This window comes from Microtus oregoni, unplaced genomic scaffold (assembly GCF_018167655.1).
Source record: "Microtus oregoni isolate MIOR12 unplaced genomic scaffold, Mior012 000004F_ref0000308, whole genome shotgun sequence".
NCBI classification, from domain to species: Eukaryota; Metazoa; Chordata; class Mammalia; order Rodentia; family Cricetidae; genus Microtus; species Microtus oregoni.
The window spans coordinates 14,154,328-14,179,325 of NW_024543063.1; the positions used below are offsets into that span (position 1 = coordinate 14,154,328).

Below are 24,998 nucleotides of genomic sequence, written 5' to 3' on the forward strand. Positions count from 1 at the left end.
GACATGTAGCTCTTCTTGTTCCTTTTTGTTATTATTACTACTGTAAGCTAATTGTCATCTAATTTCATCTAACTTCTGCCTTATAGATTAAGTACATTTCATAACCCATAAGAATTTCTAAATTTGAAACTCAAAAATTTAATCAGATTTAAGCTTCAGTTTGGCAAAAAACTGTCTCGCCTTAGAAAACTCTGTGTGTTCATTCTGCACAGGCCTCTATCACAGAAGCCACAAACTCAAAAAATTTGCAAGTTGAAATTACTGATTATATTTCTCTTCATGTGGGATAGGACTCTAATCCTAGAACTCAGAAGGCTGAAGCAGAATTATGAGTTCAAGGTCCATCTGAGTGACTTAGGAAGACCCTACAAAAACTTAAAAACGTCTTTGGCTATAGCTCATGGTAGAATATTTGCCTTACATGCACGAAACCCTGGGATAGGCCTCCAGCACCAAGAATTTTTTTTTCAACTCGTGGCCTCCTAATTTACAATGTAAAAGGATATACTGATCCAGTTGAGGCAGAATAAAAAAGTAAGTCTTGATAAAGGTGTTAGTCCTTTCAATGAGAAAAGCAGAGGGCTGAGAAGTGGCCTGGTGGCATAGTGCTTGACTGGCTTGTGAGAGGTCCTGCTTTCAATTCCAGTACTAGAAATATCCAAAATATAAAACAGATGGAGAATAAGACCTAGTGGTGCACAGCTGTAATCCCAGTACTTAGGAGATAAAAGCCAAAAGATTACTGCAAATTGAAAGTCAGCCTGGGCTACACAGTGAGTTCCAAAATATACAGGGCAAAAGAAGACAGTGGCTTGGAGGACTAATAATTAGTATTTAAGATTCAGAGGAATCTATTTCATATAACAAGTTTAGAACAAACTGACACTTAATACAAGTACAGTACTGGAGGGAAATAGATCTCTTTTACTTAATATTTTATTTACACTATTTGAAATTTTTTTATTTTATGTGCATGCATGTTTTCTCTACATGTTATGTTCTGTGCGCATGGTGCAGGAGGAATCAGTTGTTGACTCCCATGGGAGGCCTGCCCTTTCATGAATGAAGGGGGAGAAAATGGGGGTATGGGATCAGATGTGGAAGGAGGGGACAGGAGGAGAGGAGGAAGGGGAAACTATGGTCTGTATGTAAAATAAACTTTAAAAAGTTAAATTAAAAAATTATATAACTTCAGAAAGGGAAAAATAGGAAAAAAAATCAGATCTTCTGAGAATGGAGCTACAGACAGTTTTAAGTCACCATGTGGGCTGAGTATGGTAGCCCATGCTTTTTAAACTCAGAGGCAGGCAGAATTTTGTAAGTTCAAGGGTATCCTGGTATACATACAACGAGTCCCAGGACAGGAAGAAGTATGTAGAGAAACTCTATCTCAAAAAAAAAAAAAAAAAAAAAAAAAAACAAAAAAACAAACAAACAAAAAAAAACACCACACACAAAAGTAGGTGCTGGGATTGAACCCAGACCATCTAGAAAAACAGCCAGTACTCTGCTGAGCAATCTCTCCAGATCTCCAGAACCACCTCAGTATTTTGAACTTCATAAAGTTAGTGACTAATCTAAATGTTATCTTCAAATTTCTTCTTCCCTTCTTATTGCCTCATAACATTAATAAATATAATCTTTTAAAAACACAAAAAATGATAATACTGCTATGACTTAAAAAGTAATTTCTCTGAAAACTCATTTTCTAGAAAGGAATGGATTACAGAATGCAAAAGAACTTTTCCCTGGAGCCTAGATTCCAGAAAGGATACATTTACAGAAACTTTGAAGCTAATAAAAGAAACTAAAGTTCTCTGGTACAGGCAGAGTGCCACGTAAATAGTTAATGCTAATAATCATCTGGTTTGTGGCAGAGAGCGCTAATCCTGGGAAGCACTAAAAGGTATCTTGTAACCACATCATAATTTCTGCACCTAGCTTCATCTTATGTACAGTACTAACACAATGCAAACTGATTTTATCCAAGGCAGAAAATTCTTCTATGATTATAGGAAATCTAATGACTTTTTAAGATCCTTTGAAAAAGGAATGTGCCAAATGTAGTAAGTTGCTTCTCCTATGTCCATACTGTGTCTGTGGCACTTTTTTCTTGATGGATAAGAGAAGGAAGGAGACTATAGCAAAAACAAATGACATCCCTAATGCAAAAATTCAAAATCGAATAGGCTCCCAAATCTGAAATTTAGAGAACTTAAATAATGCTACAGTGAGAAATTCTATACCTATTTTACATGAAAAAAGGCAGTGGCGGTGCACATCTTTAACACCAGGCAGAGGCAGGAGGATCTGGTCAACAGAGTGAAATCCAGGACAGCAGGCCTGTTACACAGAGCAACGCTGTCTCGAAAAACAAAACAAAAAAAGCAGGGACACTGAAAATACTATATAAAATTTTCTTTAGGCTATGCATAATGTACATATGAATAAACATTAGTGCTTAGACCTGCACACACTCAAATCCTGAATCTCATGATGCATATGTAAGTATGACAAAATACAAGAAGCTTCTGGCTCAAGTATTTCAGAAGGGATCCTCAAACTATACAACTGTTACAATATTACCAAAGAAAACTTTTATAGGTATGGGTGTTTTGCCTGCATGTATATGTAGGCATTGATTCCCTTGAAAGTAAAGTTATAGATGATTGTAAGCCACCAAATGGGTGTTGGAAAATGAATCAGGTCCTTTGCAAGAGTAAGTAGATAATGCTCCTAACTACTGAGCTGTCTCTCTAGTCCATCTTCCTTTTATCCACAAGCTTTCAAGATCCTTATGAATTCATAGTGTTAAGTTTGTCTGCTTGTTTATTGAGTTTAGGGATCAAAGCTAAAGCTCTGTACATAGTAGGTAAACAATGTATATTCCCAAACTATATTCCCAGTGAATTAGAGATATACACTTTCTAAAAAGGCAACAAATTTACCTGGGAAGCCTGTTAAATTTGTGTCGGACAAGAGCATACTTTCCACCACACTTTTCACAAGAATACTCAAGCTCTTCTGCCTATAAAAAGATAAGAGAGAAAAATAAGGATGAAATTGAATTGGCATTAATCCACTAAATGCAAACAATCTTTAGTCTCACTAGTTCAGGGGAATGACAACTCTGAACCAGTTTTAAATGCTGTGCGTGGAGCCAAAGAATACCAAATTTAGACCTAATCTTTAAAATACTTATTTATGATATCATGTCTCCTATTTTCAGAATTCCTAATTCCTTCTTTACCAAGGAAACATCTCAATTTATGATAGTAACTAGACTCTAATGAAGAAGATCTTAATTTTTCCCCATAGGATACACAAGAATGGCTGCCAAGAGTATATCCAGATTTTAACAGTTGGCTATAGCAGAGATAAGATCACCTTCAGGTTAGGCGGAGTTCCTGGTCTGTTAGGTGTAACTCTACCCCTTTCTTACAATGGAACTCAATCTTCTGGTGACAGCCCACTAAGAACAACTGCTCTAAAAGGACCAAAGTTTGGGGTGGATATCATTACCTAGAGAAAACTGAAACAAGAAATCCTTAAAAGGGGGGATAAAGATACACAAGAAAATCTTCAGTGACAATAATAACAGGAATAGTAGAGAATGAGTAAACAACAGAGAGACAGAGTAGCCATCTGCTGAGGAAACTCAACAGTCATCATTTAAAGAACAGAATTTTTATTAAACTATAGGAAGAAAACCCTGCCAATTTGCTACAACAAAAAAAGGATCATCAATACAGATAAAGAAGAATCTTAGCAAATTCCCACCAGTTCTAAGGTCACACAATAAGTCTGACTATGTCCCCAGAAACTTTCTCAATCTCTCCCCCAGACACACACACCTGATTTTCCCTTCTTGTTCCTACTAGGACACACAACCTAAGAAAAGAGTATATTTTCATTCCTCAGCTCTCATAACAACTCATTGTATCTCCAAATTTAATTCATGTTGCCAAATTTGAGAAAAGATCATTTCAAATGCTTTGCATTCATATTTGTTTACAAGTAAAACAGCTTTTGTGTGTGTGTGTGTTTTGAGACAGGGTTTCTCTGCAGTTTTGGAGTCTGTCCTGGAACTTGCTCTGTAGACCAGGCTGGTCTTGAACTCACAAAAATCCTCCTGACTCTGCCTCCCAAATGCTGGGATTAAAGGTATGCGCCACCAGTGCCCAACAAGAAACAGCCTTTAAGGTTCCTTAAAACAAGCAGCATTTAGCTAAACATTCAATCTATTTAGAAAGCCAGTTTTCTTCTTTAGCAGCTTTAACCAAGTTTATCATTATTTATAAATACTTTCACTAGTTTTCTTTGCAAATAATTTAGTCAAACTCTGCCTTAAAGAAAACATAATTACTTATAAATATAAAACTGAGTTATATGAATATATCAAAGATATTACCCTAAAGAAAAGATCAAGAGAATCTTGAATTGAACGAGGAGGGAGAGGTTTTTTCCTCCGAGGAAGGTCAATGGAGAGATCATTAAACTGTTCTCTTTTGGGAATAATCTCTCCACACCTGTAAGGATGAGATGAGATTAGTGTAAAATTGGGACTATAAAAATACATACCTATAAATATGTACATATTTACATACATACAAATAAAAATCCATACATAAAGAAAACTATACTTGATACCTTCTTCCCCTATAGAGCTTAAGGTCCAATATACATGAATAGCATAATACAATCTTTTTTTAAAAAGATTTATAAATTATATACAGTGTTCTGCTTGCAGGTATGCCTGCATGCCAGAAGAGGGCACCAGATCTCATTATAGATGGTTGTGAGCTACCATGTGGTTGCTGGGGAATGAACTCAGGACCTCGAGAAGAGAGCAGTCAGTGCTCTTAATCTCTAAACCTTCTTTCTGGTTTCAACACTACAATCTTAATCATTTTCTTCCTTATAGAAGCACACCTCTCTGACTTCTACTAAAATGTCCTGTTTCTACCTCTAGATCCAGATTTAAAAAGTGTGATCTGCTCTGGGCCATGAAAATTATCTCTTACAAAAAGTAATAATAATAATTCAAGGGTAAGAGTAGTAGTCTTGATCATATAAGCAAAACTTTTGCAGCTAGATAAAGTCTCATCACACAGGAGTGACAGCTCAGAATCATCATGGACTTTACACACTCAAAGAATATGGAATCATACAAAGGCAAAGATTACCTTAGAATTCTGCCTGTGAGAGGAACTTAGTAAAATACATATAGCCCTGGTCTTTACCTGTGGCAGAAAGCTACTGTGGCTCAACTTTGAATAAAATTAAAAGTGCTGAAAAATACAAATGAAAAGCATTGACCAAATATTACCTTTAAAAATTTGTTTCTGCTGGGCAGTGGTGGCTCAAGCCTTTAATCCCAGCACCCGGGAAGCAGAGGCAGGCGGATCCCTGTAAGTTCGAGGCCAGCCTGGTCTAGAAGAGCTAGTTCCAGGACAGGAACAAAAAAAAAAAAAAAAACAAAAACAAAAACAAAACAAAACAAAAAACTACGGAGAAACCCTGTCTCGAAAAATAAAAAAAATAAAGATAATAAGAAAAAGTAAAAATTTGTTTCTAGGCCGTGCAGTGGTGGCACACACCTTTAATACCAGCACGCGGGAAGCAGAAGCAGGATCTCTGGGAGTTCGAGGCCAGCCTCGTCTACAAGAACTAGTTCCGGGACAGGCACCAAAGCTACAGGGAAACCCTGTCTCAAAAAAACAAAACAAAAAATAAAAAAAAAAAATTTGTTTCTAATGACTGAAGAATGAGCTCAGTTCTTACACAGAACTCAGATTTTGTTCCTAACACCCATAAGGTAGCTTACAACCATCCATCCACAAGTCTAGTTCTAGGGGATGTGATACCCTTTTCTGAACTCAGCATATACATACATGCAGGAAAAATACACATATACATAAAATAAGTAAACCTCAAACAAACAGTAACCAAACAAAAACCTGTTTCCAGTCAAGTACTGTAGCTAACACCAGTAACTCTAGCACTTAAAGGTTGAGCCAGCAGGACCACAAGTTTGAGGCAACATAGTAACATCCTGCCTTGGGGGAAAAAAAAAATCAGCCAGGTGTGGTGGTGCACACTTTAATTCCAGCACTTAGGAGGCAGAGATAGGAGGATATCTGGGAATTTGAGGCCAGCATGGTCTACATAACAAACTAAGCCAGCCAGGACAACAAAGAGAGACTCTGCCTCAGAAAATCAAACAAAAAGGAACCCACAAATCAACCACTAACTATTGAGTTAGAACAAAAGTGTATCACAGTTGGTTGTGATAATGTAATCCTTTAATCTCAGGATTTGCAAATAGAGGCAGGCAGATCTGTTAGTTAAGGTTACTATGACCTGGTATGACGCAGCCTCATAAGACAAACAACAAAAAGTGTATCAAGAACTATTTCAATTATCTTTGGCTATTACCTCATTAAGCACTGTTATAAAAATAGTGACCAAGGAAGATGGGTTAATGCCAAAAGAGTCTGCTGCAAAAAAAAAAAAAAAAGTCTAATAATCAAGCCTGGTGTAGTGAGAGCGTGGTCCACAAAACAGTTCCAGGACAGCCTGGGTTGTTATACAGAGAAATCCTGTCTCAAAAAACAAAAACAAGGGCTGGAGAGATGGCTCAGTGGTTAAGAGCATTGCCTGCTCTTCCAAAGGTCCTGAATTCAATTCCCAGCAATGGCTCATAGCCATCTGTAATGAGGTCTGGTGCCCTCTTCTGGCCTGCAGACATACACAAGACAGAATATTGTATACATAATAAATAAATAAATAAATATTTTTAAAAACAACAAAAACAAAACAAAAAGAAAAGCCTAAAAACCTGTCCTCTGCCTGTTTCAGTCAATAATGAATAAAATGAAGCAAAAAGAAAAGAATGACAGGTATGGTAAATCATGTCTGTCCTGTCCATCAGCAATGGGAGGCTGCGAAATGAAGATGCCAAGTTCTAGGACAGCTTAAGCTATATTACATAGTAAGATTCTGTTTCAAAAACCCGAACCCAAAAGAACTGAAAGACTGAAAGAAAAAAAAAGTTTTGATGGAATTTGTGTATTTCTATTTTCCCTGTGGGAAAGAAAGGAATCAAAAAATAAGTCTTGATATGTGACAAGGAAAGTTTTAACCACTTGCCATACAGGACTAAGAAGGGTTAAAAGTTTGCTTAGAGATTACATACGCTTTACAGATAATGGAGTGCTGAACCTCAAACTCCAAGTTTGCAATAACAGGGCAAGTGAACACTTTAGTAGCTGAAGCATCTGGTGAATTTTCTTCTCCAAGGATAGGTTCTGTCTTCCAGGTTTTATTCAGTTTTTCCATATCCTCCTTCAGCTGATCTAAGCACTGGCTTAAAAATTCATGAGCATCCTAAAAAGATGATATCTGTCATCAGAGCAAATAAATCATTTCTCATCATAGCTTATCAAACTATTTATAAAACTAAAGCACCTAAAAGTCAAAAGATAATAATAAGACTGAACAGGGTCAGTCTTATTCTGATAAGATTTTGAGTATTTATAGCTTTTGAAAAAGTACAAGTTTAGAGATTTAGCTCAGTGGAAGACAATTAATTGCCTAGCATGTTTGAGTCCTAGGGTTCAAAACCCAGCACCAACTCTCCCTGACAAACCAAACAGTAACAAGAAAACAATAAAAAACAAACAAAACAACAACAACAAACCAACCTAATAAGAAACCTTAACAAACCATGGAAAACTGTAACGTTTAAGATTTAGTATGCATAGAAGATTTAGTGTGTGTATGTGGCAGGGGTTATGTGCGTTATGAATGCACTGCAAGCACTAATAGCCTGAGGTGTTGGACCCTGGAGTTAGAATTATAGGCAGTTGTTGAGTATCTGATATGGGTCCTGAGAACAAATTTGGGTCCCCTGTAAGAGCAGTAAGTGTACCCTTAACTGCTAAGCCAGCTTCCAGTCTTTAGAATTGAAAATTTTAACTATTCAATTATATTATCATAAATAAACAAACAACTCTTTGTTTAAAAAAGATATATATTTTTTTTTTGACTGGGAGGTGGTAGTGCATGCATTTAAACCCAGCACTCGGGAGGCAGAGATAGGCAAATCTCTGTGAGTTCGAAGCCCGCCTGGTGTACAAAAGCTAGTTCCAGGAGAGGCTCCAAGGGTACAGAGAAACCCTGTTTTGAACAACCAATAAATAAATAAATAAAAAATTTCCAGTTATTTTTCACTGGCAACCTGCATCTATAAATTAAGTATGCTAAAGCTAGACATGGTGGAATAAGCCTATAATCTCTCCTCTTGTGAAGGAGGAGAGTCCTAGACCAGCCTGAACTACACAGCATGAACCTGGTTCAAAAAAGTAGGGAGGCTGAGGATGTAGGTCAGTTGGTAGAGTGCTTGCCTAGAATATGTAAAGCTTTTGGTTCAAGCCATAATACTACATAAACCAAACATAGTGATAACACTTGTAATCCCAGCATCTGGGAGGTGGAGGCAGCAGGACCAGAGTTTCAAAGTCACTCTTGGCTATAAATACATATATACATATATCATGCTTCAACCTGGTCTGGGTTACATGAGAGACTGGCTCAAAAACAAAACAAAACAAAATCCAAACAGGATAAAACACACAGGAATCATATTAAAAGTTACGAAAACTCCTTAGGTTTTACCATCCAACGTGACATTACACAGATAACATTTTAAAATAAAAATTAGGTGAAAAAGATAATTTCAATTTTCTGTATCTAAAACATTTAAAACTAATTAACACTTACATTTTGCACATAGCCAGAGAATCTTTCTGCAGTAGCTGAAATAGCATTTTTAACCTTTTTGAGCAGTTCTTTTTTGGTCTCTGAATTAGAAATATCTTTTTTAATAAGCAGGTTTGCAAAGCGTCTGATAAATAAGAGAGACAGGTTAGCAAATTTTAAAAACATTCGGTGGCATATTTTAGCGACTAATAACTAACAATAACACATAACAATGTAACTGCCCCAAATCCTATTATTTAAAAACCACTGAGGTTATTCAGTAAATATATCAGCATTACCTGATAAGTGCATTGAGTGGAATTTTCTTCCATGGAATACTTTGTTTAAGCAAATCATTTGCAAATGACTGGAGTGAAAACAGAGATTGTAAGATAGCATTCATATAGCAGGTATTTCCCAAGTTGGAGAATCTGAAAAGGAAAAAAGTGTTTGATGTTTAGCATGCATAAAGGTTTCAAAACCACCTGGATGGTTTGTTAAACTACATACTACTGGACCCTGTTTCTCATTCAGTAGGTATGGAAAACGGGGGTGCAGGGAAACACGCATTTCTAACAAGCCATCAGCTGTTGCTGACCTGAAGAAACCGCTTTAAGAACAATTATAACTTTACAAGGCAAACTAAAAAGGAATCATTTCGCATTATTTTGTTATTACCCTCCACTTCCTTCAATTAATCTTCTTTGTATAATAAAAATACCATCCCTTTATTTATATGCAGTAAAATTTTACTTCGAATATTTCACTGACCCTTTTTTTTTGTGCTTACCTATGCAAAATTTAGCATTACACAAATTTATCACTCTTATATTGAATCTTGAGTTTGAACCAAACTTATAAAGCCTTTCCCTACATGAAAGTTAACAGAAAAATTTACCCATAACATCTGGTATCTGAAGAGATTAAAGATTTCAAATTTTATTTTTAATTATACACATGTGTGTCTGTGTTTGGGTATGTGTACTCAAATACAGGTACCCCTTTGAGGCCATTAGATTTCCTGAAGCTGGAGTTACAGAAAGTTGTAAGGGGGCTAAATGAGGGTCCTGGAAACTGGATTCAGGTTCTCTGCAAGAGCAGCAAGTGCTTGTAATGGCGGAGCCATCTCTTTAGCCCAGACTTAAAAATTTTTACAACAGGTTTCTCTGATTCTATTAGAATTATTCTTGTACACATTTAATAATGAATTTATCTTTTTCAAAATTGGCTATTCTAATTTCTTTAAAAAGTGCATCTTCATTACAACAATTAGGACTTTCTCTCCTATTCTACTGGTCAGCCTACATACATATCAGTAGTTTATTTATGAATGAGACAGGGTCTTTGATTTTTAATATAATTTAAAATCATGATTCATGGTACTTTTTGTACTATTTCCAAAGCCTTGTATGAGAATGTTTAATTATAGTTCAAGTTTATTGATAATAAACCTCTAGTTCAGTTAAGTTCATGGCTGCTTTTGAGAGACTCTTTATTAGCTAAAACATTTTAGTTAATATTCCCTGTTTTTCTTCTGCAGGGAAGTAGTCGTCTTTCTTATATTCCAATTTTGTTTGTGGAGAGGATTTCGTCCTCTCTTTTGTTAATTTAGAAAGGTGAAATCCCTTTAATGTACCATGACAGTAGTGGTGACAAGTGGAAGAGGAGGAGAGGAGCAAGCAAGTCTTGCTTTCCTTTCACTTTGGCAGAAGCCTTATCCTGGTACTTAAGACTTTTTGGAAGTGACTTTTTCTTTTTCTGATGTTTTATCACCCCTTACACATATTTAGTTTTCATATAAGCCTACTGTCCCAACTCCGAGCATCCACAGTTCAGACAATGGAAAACAGAAGCGTTGACGGAAATGGGCTTGTTTGTACACTTGGAAATGTATTAAACATTTGTCTCCCAGCAGACCTGAAGTGTATTTCTTTGCACTTCTTCTCTCTACATGTGTGTGTGCGCGCCTGTTTTGGAGGGTTCGTGACAAACAATAGAATCAGGTAGCCTATATTACCCTCTAGTCTTCCAAAGTTTCTTTTTAGATGTGCTCCACCCCTTAGAGGAGTCTTGGGACCTGAGTAATTCAACCTAAAATTCTATAATTTCTGAAAGAGTTCTGAAAAGAAGATTTATTTCTAGAGATAGGTACATCCATTATGCAGGAATGAAAAAAACACCAGAGGAACCTAGAGTGTCAAAATGGGCAACTCATGAGATTGTCAACACTGTGGCACAGACCAGAAAAGGACTTAAGAGGAGACAATATGAAAAGGAGAAAAAGATCAATGGAGAGAAAGGTAAGATGGCCTCAAAATAAGACAGGTAAATGTTGTCTGCCTGGCAGTGGTGGTGACGCCTTTAATCCCAGGACCTGGGAGGCAGAGACAGGTGGATCTCTGAGTTTGATGCTAGCCTGGGCTACAGAGTGAGTTCCAGGAAGGATAGCCAGGGCAACACAGAGAAACACTGTCTTGAAAAACTAAGGGAGGCTGAGGGGAAGGGGGAGGAGACTGCTCTTCCAGAAGACCTGAACCCAGTTCCTAGCCTCAGTGTTAATAATTCTGCCAAGAAAGACTTCATCCTAAAAGAAATCCATTAAACATTACAGGAATAATCAAATGTTATGGTACATACCCATAATCCTAGCATTTGAGAACTGGAAACAGGAGAATCAGGAGTCCAAGGATCAGGAGTCCAACTATACAAAATCCTATCTCACAACAAAAAGGAACCTTGAAAAGTGCTGGCTCAGTAGTCAAGAGCACTAGGCAGCTTCTAGAAAGTATCTGGGTTTAATTCTGAGCACCTACTATTATCACCACCACTATGATTTCTTTTTGTGTTGAAAGAATATATAAAAAATGTTGAAAGTACCTGAATATTGGTCAAAATAAATGGAGTTAGAGAATACTCATTTCTCCTTTAAGATGGTATTACAGAGACAGATGGACAGACAGATAGAAACATGTAAACAGAGGCAGAGCTTTGTATCCTGACCACGCAGTGCCTATTTCTCAAGCTTATTATTAACTAGTTTTTACTTTTAAATTAACCCACTTCTATTAATCTTGTTCATCTGGCGGCTGGTTGGCATCTCCCTCATCTGAGTTCACAGTCTGATTGTTCTGCCTAACCTTATCATGCCTGGCTATTGGTCAAACAGCTTTTATTATCAACCAATGAGAGGAATACATATTCACAGTGTACAGAAAGATCATCCCACAGTAGAAACACTGTCAAGGTCTGAAAACTGTTTGGAGACCAGATAATGGACTGTTTATATCTATGACAAATCTTTAATAAGTGACCCAGTTTCTAAATATTTTATAATAACATTATATATAATATTTATATATTATGTATTACATATAACATATCTATTTATAGTATGTAACATTATATTAATATCCACAACAAATGGAGAATAACTCAGTTGAATCACTCTGTAAGAAAGCAAGTTTACCAACCCTTGCAGCTGCTGTTGATGAGAGGAGAGGGGCACTCTAGGTTTGTTCCAGCCTGTGTAATCCTGGTTACACCTCAGTTTTTTAACAGATAGAGGAGCTGGCTGGGGAAGAAACCCCAAGCTTCTTTTGGCAGAAGGAGTCTGGCTTGAAATATTACTCCTAAAAACGAAAAAAATGAAATAAAAATTTTTCTACTACCACCTTTTTTCTGTAGTAGATTCAGAGAAATCAATGTCAAAGGGAAACACAGTCTTAGACTTAAGGGAAATATTAGTATAATAATAATGGTCACTTAAAGGAAAATCTCAAGTTTAATTGTTAATAGAGAAACAAAAACAAAACAGATAGCTTAAAAAGTTTACATATTTCACCTACAGACTACACAATCCAAGCTTATGGCTTGGGAAAGGCTATACAGTTTCACTTTTTATTTCATTTTCATACACTTTATGGATGTCACATCAGTTTACCTAGTTATGGACAAAGTTAGTATACTCTTCATCACTTCAAATCACATATAAGATTTCTTAATTTCTTTAAAGAAAGGTATTAAATGTTTGTTTGGAGGTGAAAATAGAAGGGGTATTTTTAATTTTTCTATATATTATTGTTTTCCAAAAAGATTAAACAAGTGTCACTTCACTGAATGAATTTCCATCTCCTCACATTTCTATTATTTACCATCACAAGTATTAACTTTTATTATTCTGTTAGCATATGACTTCAATGCTATTTTAACTTGCATCCCTAATTATACTTGAAGCTAAACATATTTCTATACTGTATATTTCTCTGAAATGGTCTTTTATATTCTTGTGCTTTTGGGTTTTTCCCCCCCCTTTCCTTTCTTTTGAGACAGGGCTCACTATGGATCCCTGACTAGCCTAAACTCTCTATGTAGACCAGACTGGTCTAGAACTCACTGAAATAGGCCCACTATATTGGATGCTCAGGTTGCAGACGTGTGCCATCATCCTGAATAAAAATAACATTCTTTGTATATATTCCTAGACTATAATTTATTCGTGTACAGCATCTTTTATGCTTTATTTTGTTAATAACTAACTCTGTTTCTCTTGTTGCAAATGTCAATCTGCTTTATTTTTATATCATATTTACTTTCTTTCTCATAGCTTCAAAATGCTATTTTACCCATGTGGATCTTTTTGTTTTGTTGTTTTTCGGGATAGGGTTTCTATATTGCTGCCTTGAAACTTGCTTTTTAGACGAGGATGGCATTGAACTTATAGCTGCACCTGTCTCTGCCTCCAAAGTACTGGGATTAAAGGTATTTGCCACAACACCTGGCTCCCATATGGGTCTTTAAAATATTACTTGTTGTATGGCATTTGTTGAAGCTTTTCAATTTGAGGAGTTTCAGCATTTTCATCCACTATTTCATTGACAATATCCTTGAATCTATTCTTCTTTTCTCCCAAAGTTCTATAGTGACATAGGGTATTCCCAAACTAAGTTTCTTAGTTGCATTTACACTGAATGTTTCCTCACTGCTGTATCCTATGATGGTGCCTTATTGCCAAGTGTTACACTATTTCTCCCTCTGGTCCTAAACTTTTGCAGAGGATTTTATATTACAGGTTCTTAACTCACTTTTTAAAAACATTTGTGTGTGTGAATGTATGTACATGTGTGTATACAGGCACTCATTTGGGGGTCAAAGGACAATCTGCAGAAGTTTGTTCTACCAGGTGGATGCTAGGGATCAAACTGAAAATATAGGGCTTGGGAGAAAATGCCTTTAACCACCAAGCCATCTCACCAGCCCTTGTAAATCTTCTTCCAAATCAAGTCAAATGAAAGCAGGTAACACTGCTCTCTACTCAACAAACCCCAGGAAGAACACATCAATCATTCTAACCCCTGGAAGGTTTATAAGAATGTTTGCCTTGGCCGGGCAGTGGTGGCGCACGCCTTTAATCCCAGCACTCGGGAGGCAGAGGCAGGCGGATCTCTGTGAGTTCGAGACCAGCCTGGTCTACAAGAGCTAGTTCCAGGACAGGCTCCAAAACCACAGAAAAACCCTGTCTCGAAAAACCAAAAAAAAAAAAAAAAAAAAAAAAAAAAGAATGTTTGCCTTGGCTTAAATATGGCTTTTCTAGAAACCAGCTTCATACAGTGTCTAATGTTCTTGGAAGCCTACACAAACACACTTATGTGCAACAGGTGCATACTTGGTATTCATGAATGTCAGAAGGTGTTAGATTTTCTGAAACTGGAGTTATAGATGGCTGTGGACCACCATGTGGGTGCTGGGAATTGAAATTCGGCGTTCTGCAAGAGCAATTCATATTCTTAACCATTGAGCAATCTCTCCAACTCCCACAACCATACTCTTAGAAAGTATTACTATGTACCCATAGCTGACCTGTAACTCACTTTGTAGACCATATCAGCTTTGAATTTGTGTTAATTCTACTTCCTACTTGCCTCCTGGGGTTACAAACATGCATGCATACCTGGCTAGAAGTTAAATGTCTGAAAAACTTTTCCAATGAAAGATACTTGTATGAGGCTTTAGTTTTTAAAGAAAAAAAATCTGTTAATTTTTGCAAGTTAGTCTAGTATCTGCATAGGAAACAAAGGCAATGTAAAAATGCGCTGAGTCTTTAATATGCCCATGCTTGAGAGGATGGGAAATGCAGTGTAAAAGACTCCAATGCCAGTCAACATGAATAACATTGGTATTTCCAAATCTCAGTTTATTCACTGTTAGACACATTTCAAAACAGATGAAATTAAAATAGCTCTAGACTGCTTCCTAACTAAAGTATCATGACGTTATGATTGGAATTGACTCTGCTGTGTTTAAACTAGGGCATTAGCTAAGAGTATAAAGAATAGCCAGTTTCATCACTCAAGATTATGAAGGAGGGGGGGCTGGAGAGATGGCTCAGTGGTTAAGAGCACTGCCTGCTCTTCCAAAGGTCCTGAGTTCAATTCCCAGCAACCACATGGTGGCTCACAACCATCTGTGATGAGGTCTGGTGCCCTCTTCTGGCCTTCATGCATACACACAGACAGAATATTGTATACATAATAAATCAATAAATATTTAAAAAAAAAAAGATTATGAAGGAGGAGAGCCCTTCAACTTCTACACTCATAATTCTACAACTAATTCATACCTGTCTAGGTTAGTGCCACCAGAAGAGTAGTCCTTGGATCCAGCTCTGCTCCCATAAAATGAGGATGACTGCAAAGGCAAAAGCCCTATAAAACACAGGAAAGAAAACTTAATGACTGTTTAACACTCAAATTCACCTAATATTACACAATTGGATCTGCTTGTATTTAATTCTATTCTTAATACATGTCCATTAAAAAGATCAGTACTGTGGGAAAAGTTACCATAGCAAAGCCCTGTTCCTCTGCCAGCAAACTGTTCAAGGTACTTTTCTAGCTTCTAATCCCTTTCCCCCTACTCTTTTATTCTTTGAGAGTCTTATATATGCATATAATGAAATAATTTTATTCCCAATTCCCCTCTCTCGTCTCTACCTCTCCTGCCCAAATCCTTCTTCTTACCAAGAGGTGTCCCTCTTACACTCATGTCTTCTTTGGGTTTTGCCCAGAGTTTAGTCTAACTGGTTTCTACAGCTTAGTTTTTTGTCTTACATACCAGAAGTTATTAAACCTCCCAATTTGCTACAGCAATTTTTTAGAACTATAGTTAAAATAACCAATTACTAATAGTAAGTCACTAATAAATTTTAAAAACAATTCTTTAATTTACACATTTTACCATTTATTAAAAACAGCATTTTGCATACTAATGAGATGGCTATTATGTATTTACTATTTCTATTTGCTAATTGCTGGTTAGTTATAACTGCTTAAAATAAGTGCTGTTAAGATGGTCTTCAAACAACAGATCCTATTAATGTGCACGAAGTAGTAGTATTTCAGAAATAAGGCTTATACTGGTCATGCTTTTTCTTATAGGAATCCCAGTGATGATGAGCAATACTGATGAACATTAATTTCAACCACAGTAACTTCTGATTCAGTCTATGGTCTTTTTGTTTGTTTTTTTCGGAATAGGGTTTTTCTGTTAACAGTCCTGGTTGTCTTAGAACTTGCTTTGTAGAACAGGCTGGCCTCAAACTTACTGAGCTTTGCCTGACTCTCTCTCCCAAGCATGTGTCACCACTGCCCAGCATCAGTCTATGGTCATGGTACTTTAACACTAAAAGATTAATTCTACATACTGAAATGGAGGAAAAAGAAGGTAAATTCTGGATTTATTTGTTTTTTTGGGTTTTTTTTGAGACAGGGTCTCTCTGTAGCAATAGTTGTCTTAGAACTCACAAAGACCCTCCTACCTCTGCTACCTGAATGCTGGGATTAAAAAAGCATGTCACACTTGGTTAAATTCTGGATTTTTAGAGAAAAACAAAATATAAAAATAAGTACACACACATACAACACACCCTCACTATGTAGTCCTAGTTGACCTCAAACTCAGAGATACAGCTACCTCTGTCTCCCCGATGCTGGAATGAAAGGTGTGAGTCACCATGCTGACTATTGCTGGTTTTTTTTTTGAGAGGCAGTATCATGTATTGTGTGTGTGTATGCCACAGCACACATGTGGAAGTTGAAGGATTACTTTCCAAAGTGAGTTTTCTCCTTCTACCACGTCTTCTGTCACTGAGATCAAATTCAGGTCTTCAGGCTTGGTGACAAGTACTCTTACCTACTGAGTCATCTTGTCAGCCCTCTTTAAAACACTCGAGTCAATTACTGGGTACAAGTTAGTGACTAACGACTAACACTAGATTATCCACTATTCTGGAACATTGTACAGTCGTGTGCTAGTTTAATATAGTATATTATGTAAACAAATGAGGCCTTAATTAAAGACTAAAACTTACCTGATGTTCGATTTTCTTCTGCCTGTTTCAAACTCAGCTGCTTTTCTCTACTGCTGGTTAAATATTTTCTTGACGGGTCTGTCATAGCTTTGTTGTTCCTACAGTTAACAATTTTAAATCAATATAGTGAATTATCAAGATATTCTTAATTCTCAGTGAAATAAGAACAATGAAAATAACCTTTCATTAAGCCAAGAACCAATATAATATTGATATACATATGACTCTAGCAAACTAAGCAAAATAAAAAATATTTTCTTTTAAGAAAGTCAAATAAAGAGACAGCAAGATAATAGGTTTTTTTTTGTTTGTTTGCTTTTTTTGTTTTTTTTTGAACCAAAAGCAAGATCAGGGGCTAGCCAGACAGCTCATGTAAGTAAAAGTGCTTGCCATGAAGGCCCAATGATCTAAGTATGATGTCAGAATACCACAGTGAAGGTAGAAAACAAACTCCTGCAAGTTGTCCTGTGACCTCTAAACTGTGGTATACACATGCACATGTACAAGTGTACACACACACAAAGTAATAAAATTTAAAATTATTTATGAGACAAAAACAATCAGTTAAAGATGAAAACTATCCTGTGAGTATTGATACTTTGTAGTTTTCAAAAATAAAATCCAAAATTTTTTTATGTCACATATAATTTGAAATGCTACTTAGAAACATTTCAGCTGGGGAGTTGGTGGCATATGCCTTTAATCCCAGCACTCAGGGAGGCAGAGAGAAGTGGATCTCTGTGAGTTCAAGGCCAGCCTGGTCTACAAATGAGTTCCAGGATAGGCTCCAAAGCTACAAAAGAACCCTGTCTTGAAAAACAAACAAACAAACAATACACACACACACACACACACACACACACTTCAACTTGTAATCTTTACTAGTTTAAGTTCAGGAATACAAAGCTAATATATCTTTCTTTCTTTTTATGTAGGGTCTCTCTATATAGTCCTGGCTGTCCCAGAAGTAGCTGTGTACTACTCACAGAGATCCACCTGCCTCTGCCTCTTGCAGGCTGGGATTAAAGGTATTCACAATCACGCCAGGTGAAATTCCTCCCTTTTATTTCCAAGTACTAAAGGAAGATGTCCACAAAGATAAAATCTCCAAGTTTAGATTGAAATTACTAATTTAGGAGAATCACCATGAATTAAGCTTGTAGCAGACAATGCTACTGCGTTGCCAATATTCCCTCTGGCTCCATTTTTGTGTCCTTTGCTTTACATCTTCACTCTACAGCCTCTCATTAAGAAATATAGCTAAGCCTGGAGGTGGCAGTGCACACCTTTAATCCCAGCACTCAAGAGGCATAGGCAGGTGGATCTCTGTGAGTTCGGAGACAATCCGGTCTACTGAGTGAATTCTGGGATGGGCAGGGCTATAGAGAGAAACCATATCTCAAAAATCAAAATTAAATATAACTAATCCTAGCACTCTGGAAGTGAGGCAAGCAGGTCAGGAGCTCAAGGCCAGCCTGGGCTACATAGCAAATTTGAGATCAGATTGGATTGTGTAAGACTTTGTGTCTCCCTCTCTCCAACCTTTAATGAGTTTGGCCCTATAACTAATTTTCTTTTCCTGAAAGAACGTGTTTATGAGTTTTGATCCCAAGACTAAAAATGTCTTTCAGATTTCCAATTCCGTGGAATTCTACCACTGATATATAAATAATTCTAGGCTAGCTTGTTAGATGTTGGAAGACACATGGCCTAATTATCCCAGCTGATAGCAACTCCAGGGGCAGCCATGAGTGAGACTATTCGCAGATTCTCAAGTCTCTACACTGACCACATGTTGGGGGGGAGGGGAATCAAAGGATCTAGGTATAACTGGTTAAGCCAAGTTCCGATAAGCTGAAGTCACTATAATTCATAAGTAATACTTTTGTTAATTTGTTTTGTTTTTTGTTTATTTGTTTTGAGACAGGCTCTATGTAGCTCTGCTGTCTTAGAATTCACTTGTAGACCAGGCTGGCCTTGAACTCACAGAGTTCTGCCGTTCTGCCTCCCGAGTGCTGGGATTAAAGGTGTGCACCACCATGTATGCCTGTGCAGCAATATTTTTAAACTTAAAGTCACTATATGGAGTAATGTGTTATACAATAATAGGTAAGTGCTACAAGGATGTGAGGTAAAATACAACCATGAAGAAGACAGAATCGGCTTTCTGCTACTCTAAGTACAGATTTGTTTGAAAGAGAAAATAGGTCTTAGCCAAGACAAGCGGAATGTAGCAGGTGCCTTAGGATTGTAGAGCAACACCATTCTGTCTGCAAAAGAAAACTATAAATTATTTGTGAAGTATGATATACTACTCTTGTAAGAAAAGGCCTTCAAAGAGGATGAGCAAGCAGTCATCAAGGGACTGTTACCAGGAGCATCAAAAGCTGGTGCTATCACACCATAAAGCTTTAAGGTCAAAGGGGCATAGCCACAACCTACTGTACCTGGAATTAAATATATTAAGATTGGGCCAATGACTCTCTAAGACCAACTGAAAGAGTAATAATTAACCTGGACCAGTCTGGACACTAGCACAAGTGAAAACCAACTACAGCCCTAGTAAAGGACTATGTTAAAAGACAAGAGAGGAAAAGTTCTAAGGAAAGTATCTCACCACTGGCTCTGTGTGGCTAGAGGAAGAAGGTCACAACTACTTATTAGCTGGCAGCAAAGGGTTTAGATGATCAGGAAGAAATGACGATGCACAAAGGAACTTTATGGATAAGTGTATAAAGGACAAAGATCTGTGTCATATGCTAATTTTCACCAGGAAAACAGCCTACAATCAGAAGTCTAACTCGTCAGCAAATCTGTCCTTGGCTATTTTTTTCACCAGAGATCCAATTAAAACAGCTATAGTGGCAGAGATAGAATCTATAGTATAGATTTCCCCTCATCTAAGTTTGGCTATTGCTATTCTGTTCTAAATGGCAAACAGCAAAAACTGGTGCTGAGCTCTAATCTAGCCTCCTTCTTATGAAACCAATTCTTCAATTGGTTGTAAATGATTTTAACAAATTACTTCTACCCTAGAAAAAGACAATAAATGAGGCAGAGATCACTTGGTGGATAAAGCGTGATGACCTGAACTGTGAAGGAATAAATGACGGTTAACTTTTGGCCAAGTTTACAATCATTTTTAGAACAGTCCCAGAAATCTAGCATTGTCTCTGGAAAATAAACCAAAGGAAAACCAAACAGTCTGTACTGGCCTACTTCGATTGCTGCAATGAAACACCACAGACTGGCTACTATGCCAGTTGATTTTTTTCAGTATGGATGCTGTAAATACAGGATCACAGTGCCAGCAATTTTAGTTTTTGGTGAGACCCCTCCTCATGGCTTATGGATGGAGCTGCCTTCTCACTATGTCATCATATGGACAGTGCGGATATCTATTCCTAGTCTTAGTCCTTCTGGATCAGAGCTCCACCTTAAAAACACTTTTAACCTTATCTAATTCCAATAGAGTCCTAGCTTTGAACCCAACTTTGGGATGATGTCTTCAACAAATGAATTTGGAGGTAGGGAAAAGGTTCTTGATTGTTCACCAACTTACCAGAAAGAAAGGAAGGAAGGCTCACACTAACCCAGAAGACCAACAAGAAACATTTGTTGAGCTGGACAGTGGTATACACTTGTAATATCAGCACACAGGAGGCTGATGAGATCAAGGCCAGTACATACCTTTCAAGATCTTGTCTCAAAAACAAAAATGAACAACAAAACTCCCAAAGAACAAAAGAACTATTTATTTCCAGTTCTTCAGCTCATCCTTCCTCTCAGTGTCACAACAATAGGCAGGATAGGAGTTGTGCAACGGAATGACAAGATCTGGAGCACCTGATGAAATCTCTGCTCTAGTGTCACCAACACATCTTAAATTCTATTCTTCTATAATTGGAATTATCACAAATTGAATATTGTTGCAAGTCAAATTTTCCCTAGGAGTTTGAACAATTGATGTAAAAAGTACTGGTCAAGTGCCACAAAGACTCTTAAAGCAACTTACGATGACGAATCATTTTCCTTAGGATAATCTTCAGTTAGCTCTGAGCCAGATAACATTCTTTTCCTCTTTTCAGTGCTATGGAGAACAGATTAAAAAAAAAAAAAAAGACTACTTTTAAAAAGCCATAATTCATACCATCAAAAATCATAAACCAGGGCTAGGAAGAAAACTAAAATCAGTAAAGTACTTGATTTGCAAGCACAAGATCTAAGTTTGAACCCCGGGAATCACATGAAAAGCTGGATGTGATGATGTGCACCTACAATCCCGTGCTGGGAAGGTCCCTGGGGCTTCCAAGTAAGTTCCAACCCATTGAGAAACCCTTTCTCAAAAGAAGGGGTAGACAGCATCTGAGAAATGACCCCCAAAGTTGTCCTGTGGCCTACACACACACACACACACACACACACGTACAAGTGCATTTATATATGCACTTCCATCCACACCTAGACAAAAAATTAAAAACCTACTCAAAGATAGGAAATAAGACTATAATAGCCTGATTCTTTACATTCTACTTAATATACTGGTTTGTCTACCTGTTCAACGCATGTCACTGACATAAACTGAAGATAAATCTTTTTAATTAATTATACATGAAAAGTATGTTTCATATTTGCTGCTTTTTTTCTCCTTGAATTCCTAAAAGTCCCAAAAGAAATTTACAAACAGGTTCAGTCTTTCCTACCGGTTTTCTAATAATCCTGATCTAAGAGGTGTTGATGTCAGCGACAAAGAAGGAATCGTCCGGCTAACAGCCATTCCACTTCCGGCTACTGTCTTAATTGATCCTCTACTGGGGTTGCCAAGAACTTTTCGAAATGGAATATCATCTTTAGTTTCTAAACTTCCTCTTTTTGAAGAGGCCTGTAAAAATATAATGTAAGACAGTTAAATCTTTGAAGTGAAAACACATTTTGTTTGAGACAGTATCACATATAAACTTCAGGACGACCTCAAACTTACTAAGCACAGAGGATAACCTATCTAGAACTGGTCTTCCAGCCACCACTTCTTAAGTGCTAGGTTAAAAACATGCATCACTATGTCTGGCTTATGTGGTTTGAAGGACCAAACACAAGGTTTCAAGTATTCCAGACAAGCCTTCTACCAACTGAGCTATATCCCCAGTCCAGCTATAAATAAGGTTTTTAAAGTGTATTTTATTTCCTGTGAGTTGGTGTTTCACCTGCAATTATGTCTGTGTAAGAATGTCAGGTCACATGCAACTGGAGTTACTGACACTTGTGAGCTGCCATGTGGGTGCTGGGAATTAAATCTGGGTCCTCTGAAGAGCAGCCAGCGCTCTTAGCCACTGAACCATCACTCCAGCCCATAATACCACCAGTTCTTATGGGAGGTTAAGAAAGTTCTCTGGGGGTGTGGACAACTGGGAGTAGTATGCAAAATGAAAAACAAAAAAACAAACAAAATAAAATACCTCTGCAGAGAATCTGATATACTCAAGTGTGAGAAATTGAGTTTGTAGTATCTATCTTTTCTTGTGGCTATCTATCTATCTATCTATCTATCATCTATCTATCTGTGATTTTGAGAAGGAATCTTGCTTTGCAGTCCCAGCTAGCCTAAAACTTACCATTTTCTGTGCCCCAGCCTTAAGTGATGGGATTACAGAGATATACAATCACATCTAACTCTCCCATAGTATTCTTATAAACTTGAAACTCTTGGGGCTGATGAGATGATTCAGGGGGCTAAAAGCACTTGCTAAGTTAGCCTGATGATCTGAACCAATTCTGAGAAGCATGCAAAAGTGAAGTAGAGAACAAACGCTACAAAACTGTCCTCTGACGTCTATACATGCTCTGTGGGATGCATGCAGCTGCATACAAATACACATACACAAATGTAAAAAAAAAAAGTTACTATGAAAGCAAAATCATGGAAAGAATCGAAAAGTCATTTAGCTCTTAATTATCGTTCAACCAAGTAAGAATTACCTAAGCAATCACATCTCTGTACAAATATATTTACAGAATAACTTTCAAGTTTCTAATTTTATACCTGGCTTTCCTTTGCAAACCAATTAAAAGAAACAACAATTACTAAACTGCAGTAAGATTATTTACTTGTGTACACCAAGTCTCTCGGCTTGCTCAATATTACAAATAAAAACTTTTTTCAAAGCAAAGGGAAGATATCACTAAAATAGTTTGGTGTCATATAGTATAAAGCCAAACTTCATGCACAACAGATATAAAGGCATCAAAGAAATAGCAACAAACATCCTGAGGCTGTTTCTAGTACTACAGCACAGAGCCAACAGCCCCTTTTATGTGTACTATCTCGGAAGATGTTGGTGCTGTCTCCATTATATAGATGGGTATTTAGGCTCAGGAAACTTGAGCTTCACCAATCAATGACCAATGTCTGTAAGTGGCAGTACTACATGCTGGCTTTTTTGTTTTATTTTTCAAGACAAGGTTTCTCTGTATAACAGCCCTGGCTGTCCTGGAACTGGCTCTTGTAGACCAGGCTGGTCTTGAACTCACAGAGATCCGCCTGCCTCTGCCTCCTGAGTGCTGGGATTAAAAGCGTGCGCCACCACTGCCCAGCTTTTCATGCTTGATTTTTAACAAGACATCCTTGGTTCTAAAAATTACTTTGGTTCATTCTGATGATCATGGACCATCAAGTAAAGGCTAAGTAAAACTATGTAAAAAGATAAAATTGAAATATAAGACAGAAATTGGTTGTAGTATATACCTTTAATCCCAGCACATGGGAGGCAGAGGCAGAGGCAGGCAGATCTCTGAGAATGCCTTGGTCTACAGACCAAGTTCCAGGATAGCTAGGGCTAACACAGAGAAACTATGTCTGGGAAATAAAGAAGAGGGAGAGAAATAAAGGTAAAATTGTGATAATACTTAGAAACTGTTTTTAGAAAAACAAAGAGGTAAAGGTAGCCAAAATGACAAAGGTCAGCTATTGTTGAAGCATCACTGTGACACTGCTACATTAGACATCATTATCTAAATTCCACACCATGTAACTACTTAATGCATCAATGCTAAGTGCGTTTTTAAGAAGCCAGAGATTCAGATGAACATACCTGACTGTCTGAGTAAGAAAGGTGTCTGTTAGTTTCCTTCTGAGAGGCCCTGCTGCCCAGAAAAGCTCCAAAACTACCAGACCCTTGAGAAGGTTTCATAGCTGGTGGACAAAAATGAACCACTTAATTTAATAAAAATATTCATCATCATTGCTGTTAAACAATACAGAAATGGAAGTAATAGCCAATTTCCTCTGCCAGATTGTGCAACTGAGATACACAGTAACATTTAGGGATAAGAGCTCTAATAAAAGAATAAGTAACCCAAGAGGTAGCCACTTAACAGCATAAAAATGTACAAGACAAAAGGTATTTTATAATTAGTAGTATGGAAGAGTAAATCGCTGTATCTAGGGCATGAATACTTATACCAATGTCAAGAAAACAGATAAAGTAACAAGTATACTTTTTACTTAAAAAATATTTTCTAAACCAGGCAGTGGTGGGCACGCCTTTAATCCCAGCACTTAGGAGGCAAAGGCAGGTGGATCTCTGTGAGTTCGAGGCCAGCCTGGTCTACAGAGCTAGTTCAGGACAGCTAAAGCTGTTATACAGAGAAACACTGTCTGGGGGGGCTGTCATTTAATTAATTAATAAACATGATGGCTATAACAGACTTAAAAAAAAAAAGAAATATAGATTCAATACCATTGTTTAAGATTTGAAAAAAGTGATATATTCAAATGCTTTTTTGAGACAGGGTTTTGCTACTTAGCCCAGGCTGGCTTCAAACTCAAAATCCTACTGCCATTAGCCTCTCAAGTGTCATGTGCTACAGTTCA

General features: G+C 37.2%; 1 protein-coding gene across 6 annotated transcripts in view; it reads right to left on the minus strand.

Moving 5' to 3' along the window:
- Usp37 (ubiquitin specific peptidase 37) overlaps window positions 1-24,998 on the minus strand; it is a 66,716-nt gene that overhangs the window by 27,520 nt on the left and 14,198 nt on the right. For all 6 annotated transcript variants that reach the window (XM_041649730.1, XM_041649731.1, XM_041649729.1 and 3 more), the window contains exons 6-16: window positions 24,217-24,317; window positions 21,832-22,010; window positions 21,144-21,218; window positions 17,129-17,226; window positions 15,380-15,464; window positions 12,234-12,392; window positions 9,063-9,194; window positions 8,785-8,908; window positions 7,199-7,389; window positions 4,412-4,529; window positions 2,949-3,028 (exon numbers count right to left, since the gene is read on the minus strand). In XM_041649730.1, coding sequence (XP_041505664.1) covers window positions 2,949-3,028; window positions 4,412-4,529; window positions 7,199-7,389; window positions 8,785-8,908; window positions 9,063-9,194; window positions 12,234-12,392; window positions 15,380-15,464; window positions 17,129-17,226; window positions 21,144-21,218; window positions 21,832-22,010; window positions 24,217-24,317 — 1,342 coding nt within the window. The remainder of the gene's footprint in view (window positions 1-2,948; window positions 3,029-4,411; window positions 4,530-7,198; window positions 7,390-8,784; window positions 8,909-9,062; window positions 9,195-12,233; window positions 12,393-15,379; window positions 15,465-17,128; window positions 17,227-21,143; window positions 21,219-21,831; window positions 22,011-24,216; window positions 24,318-24,998) is intronic.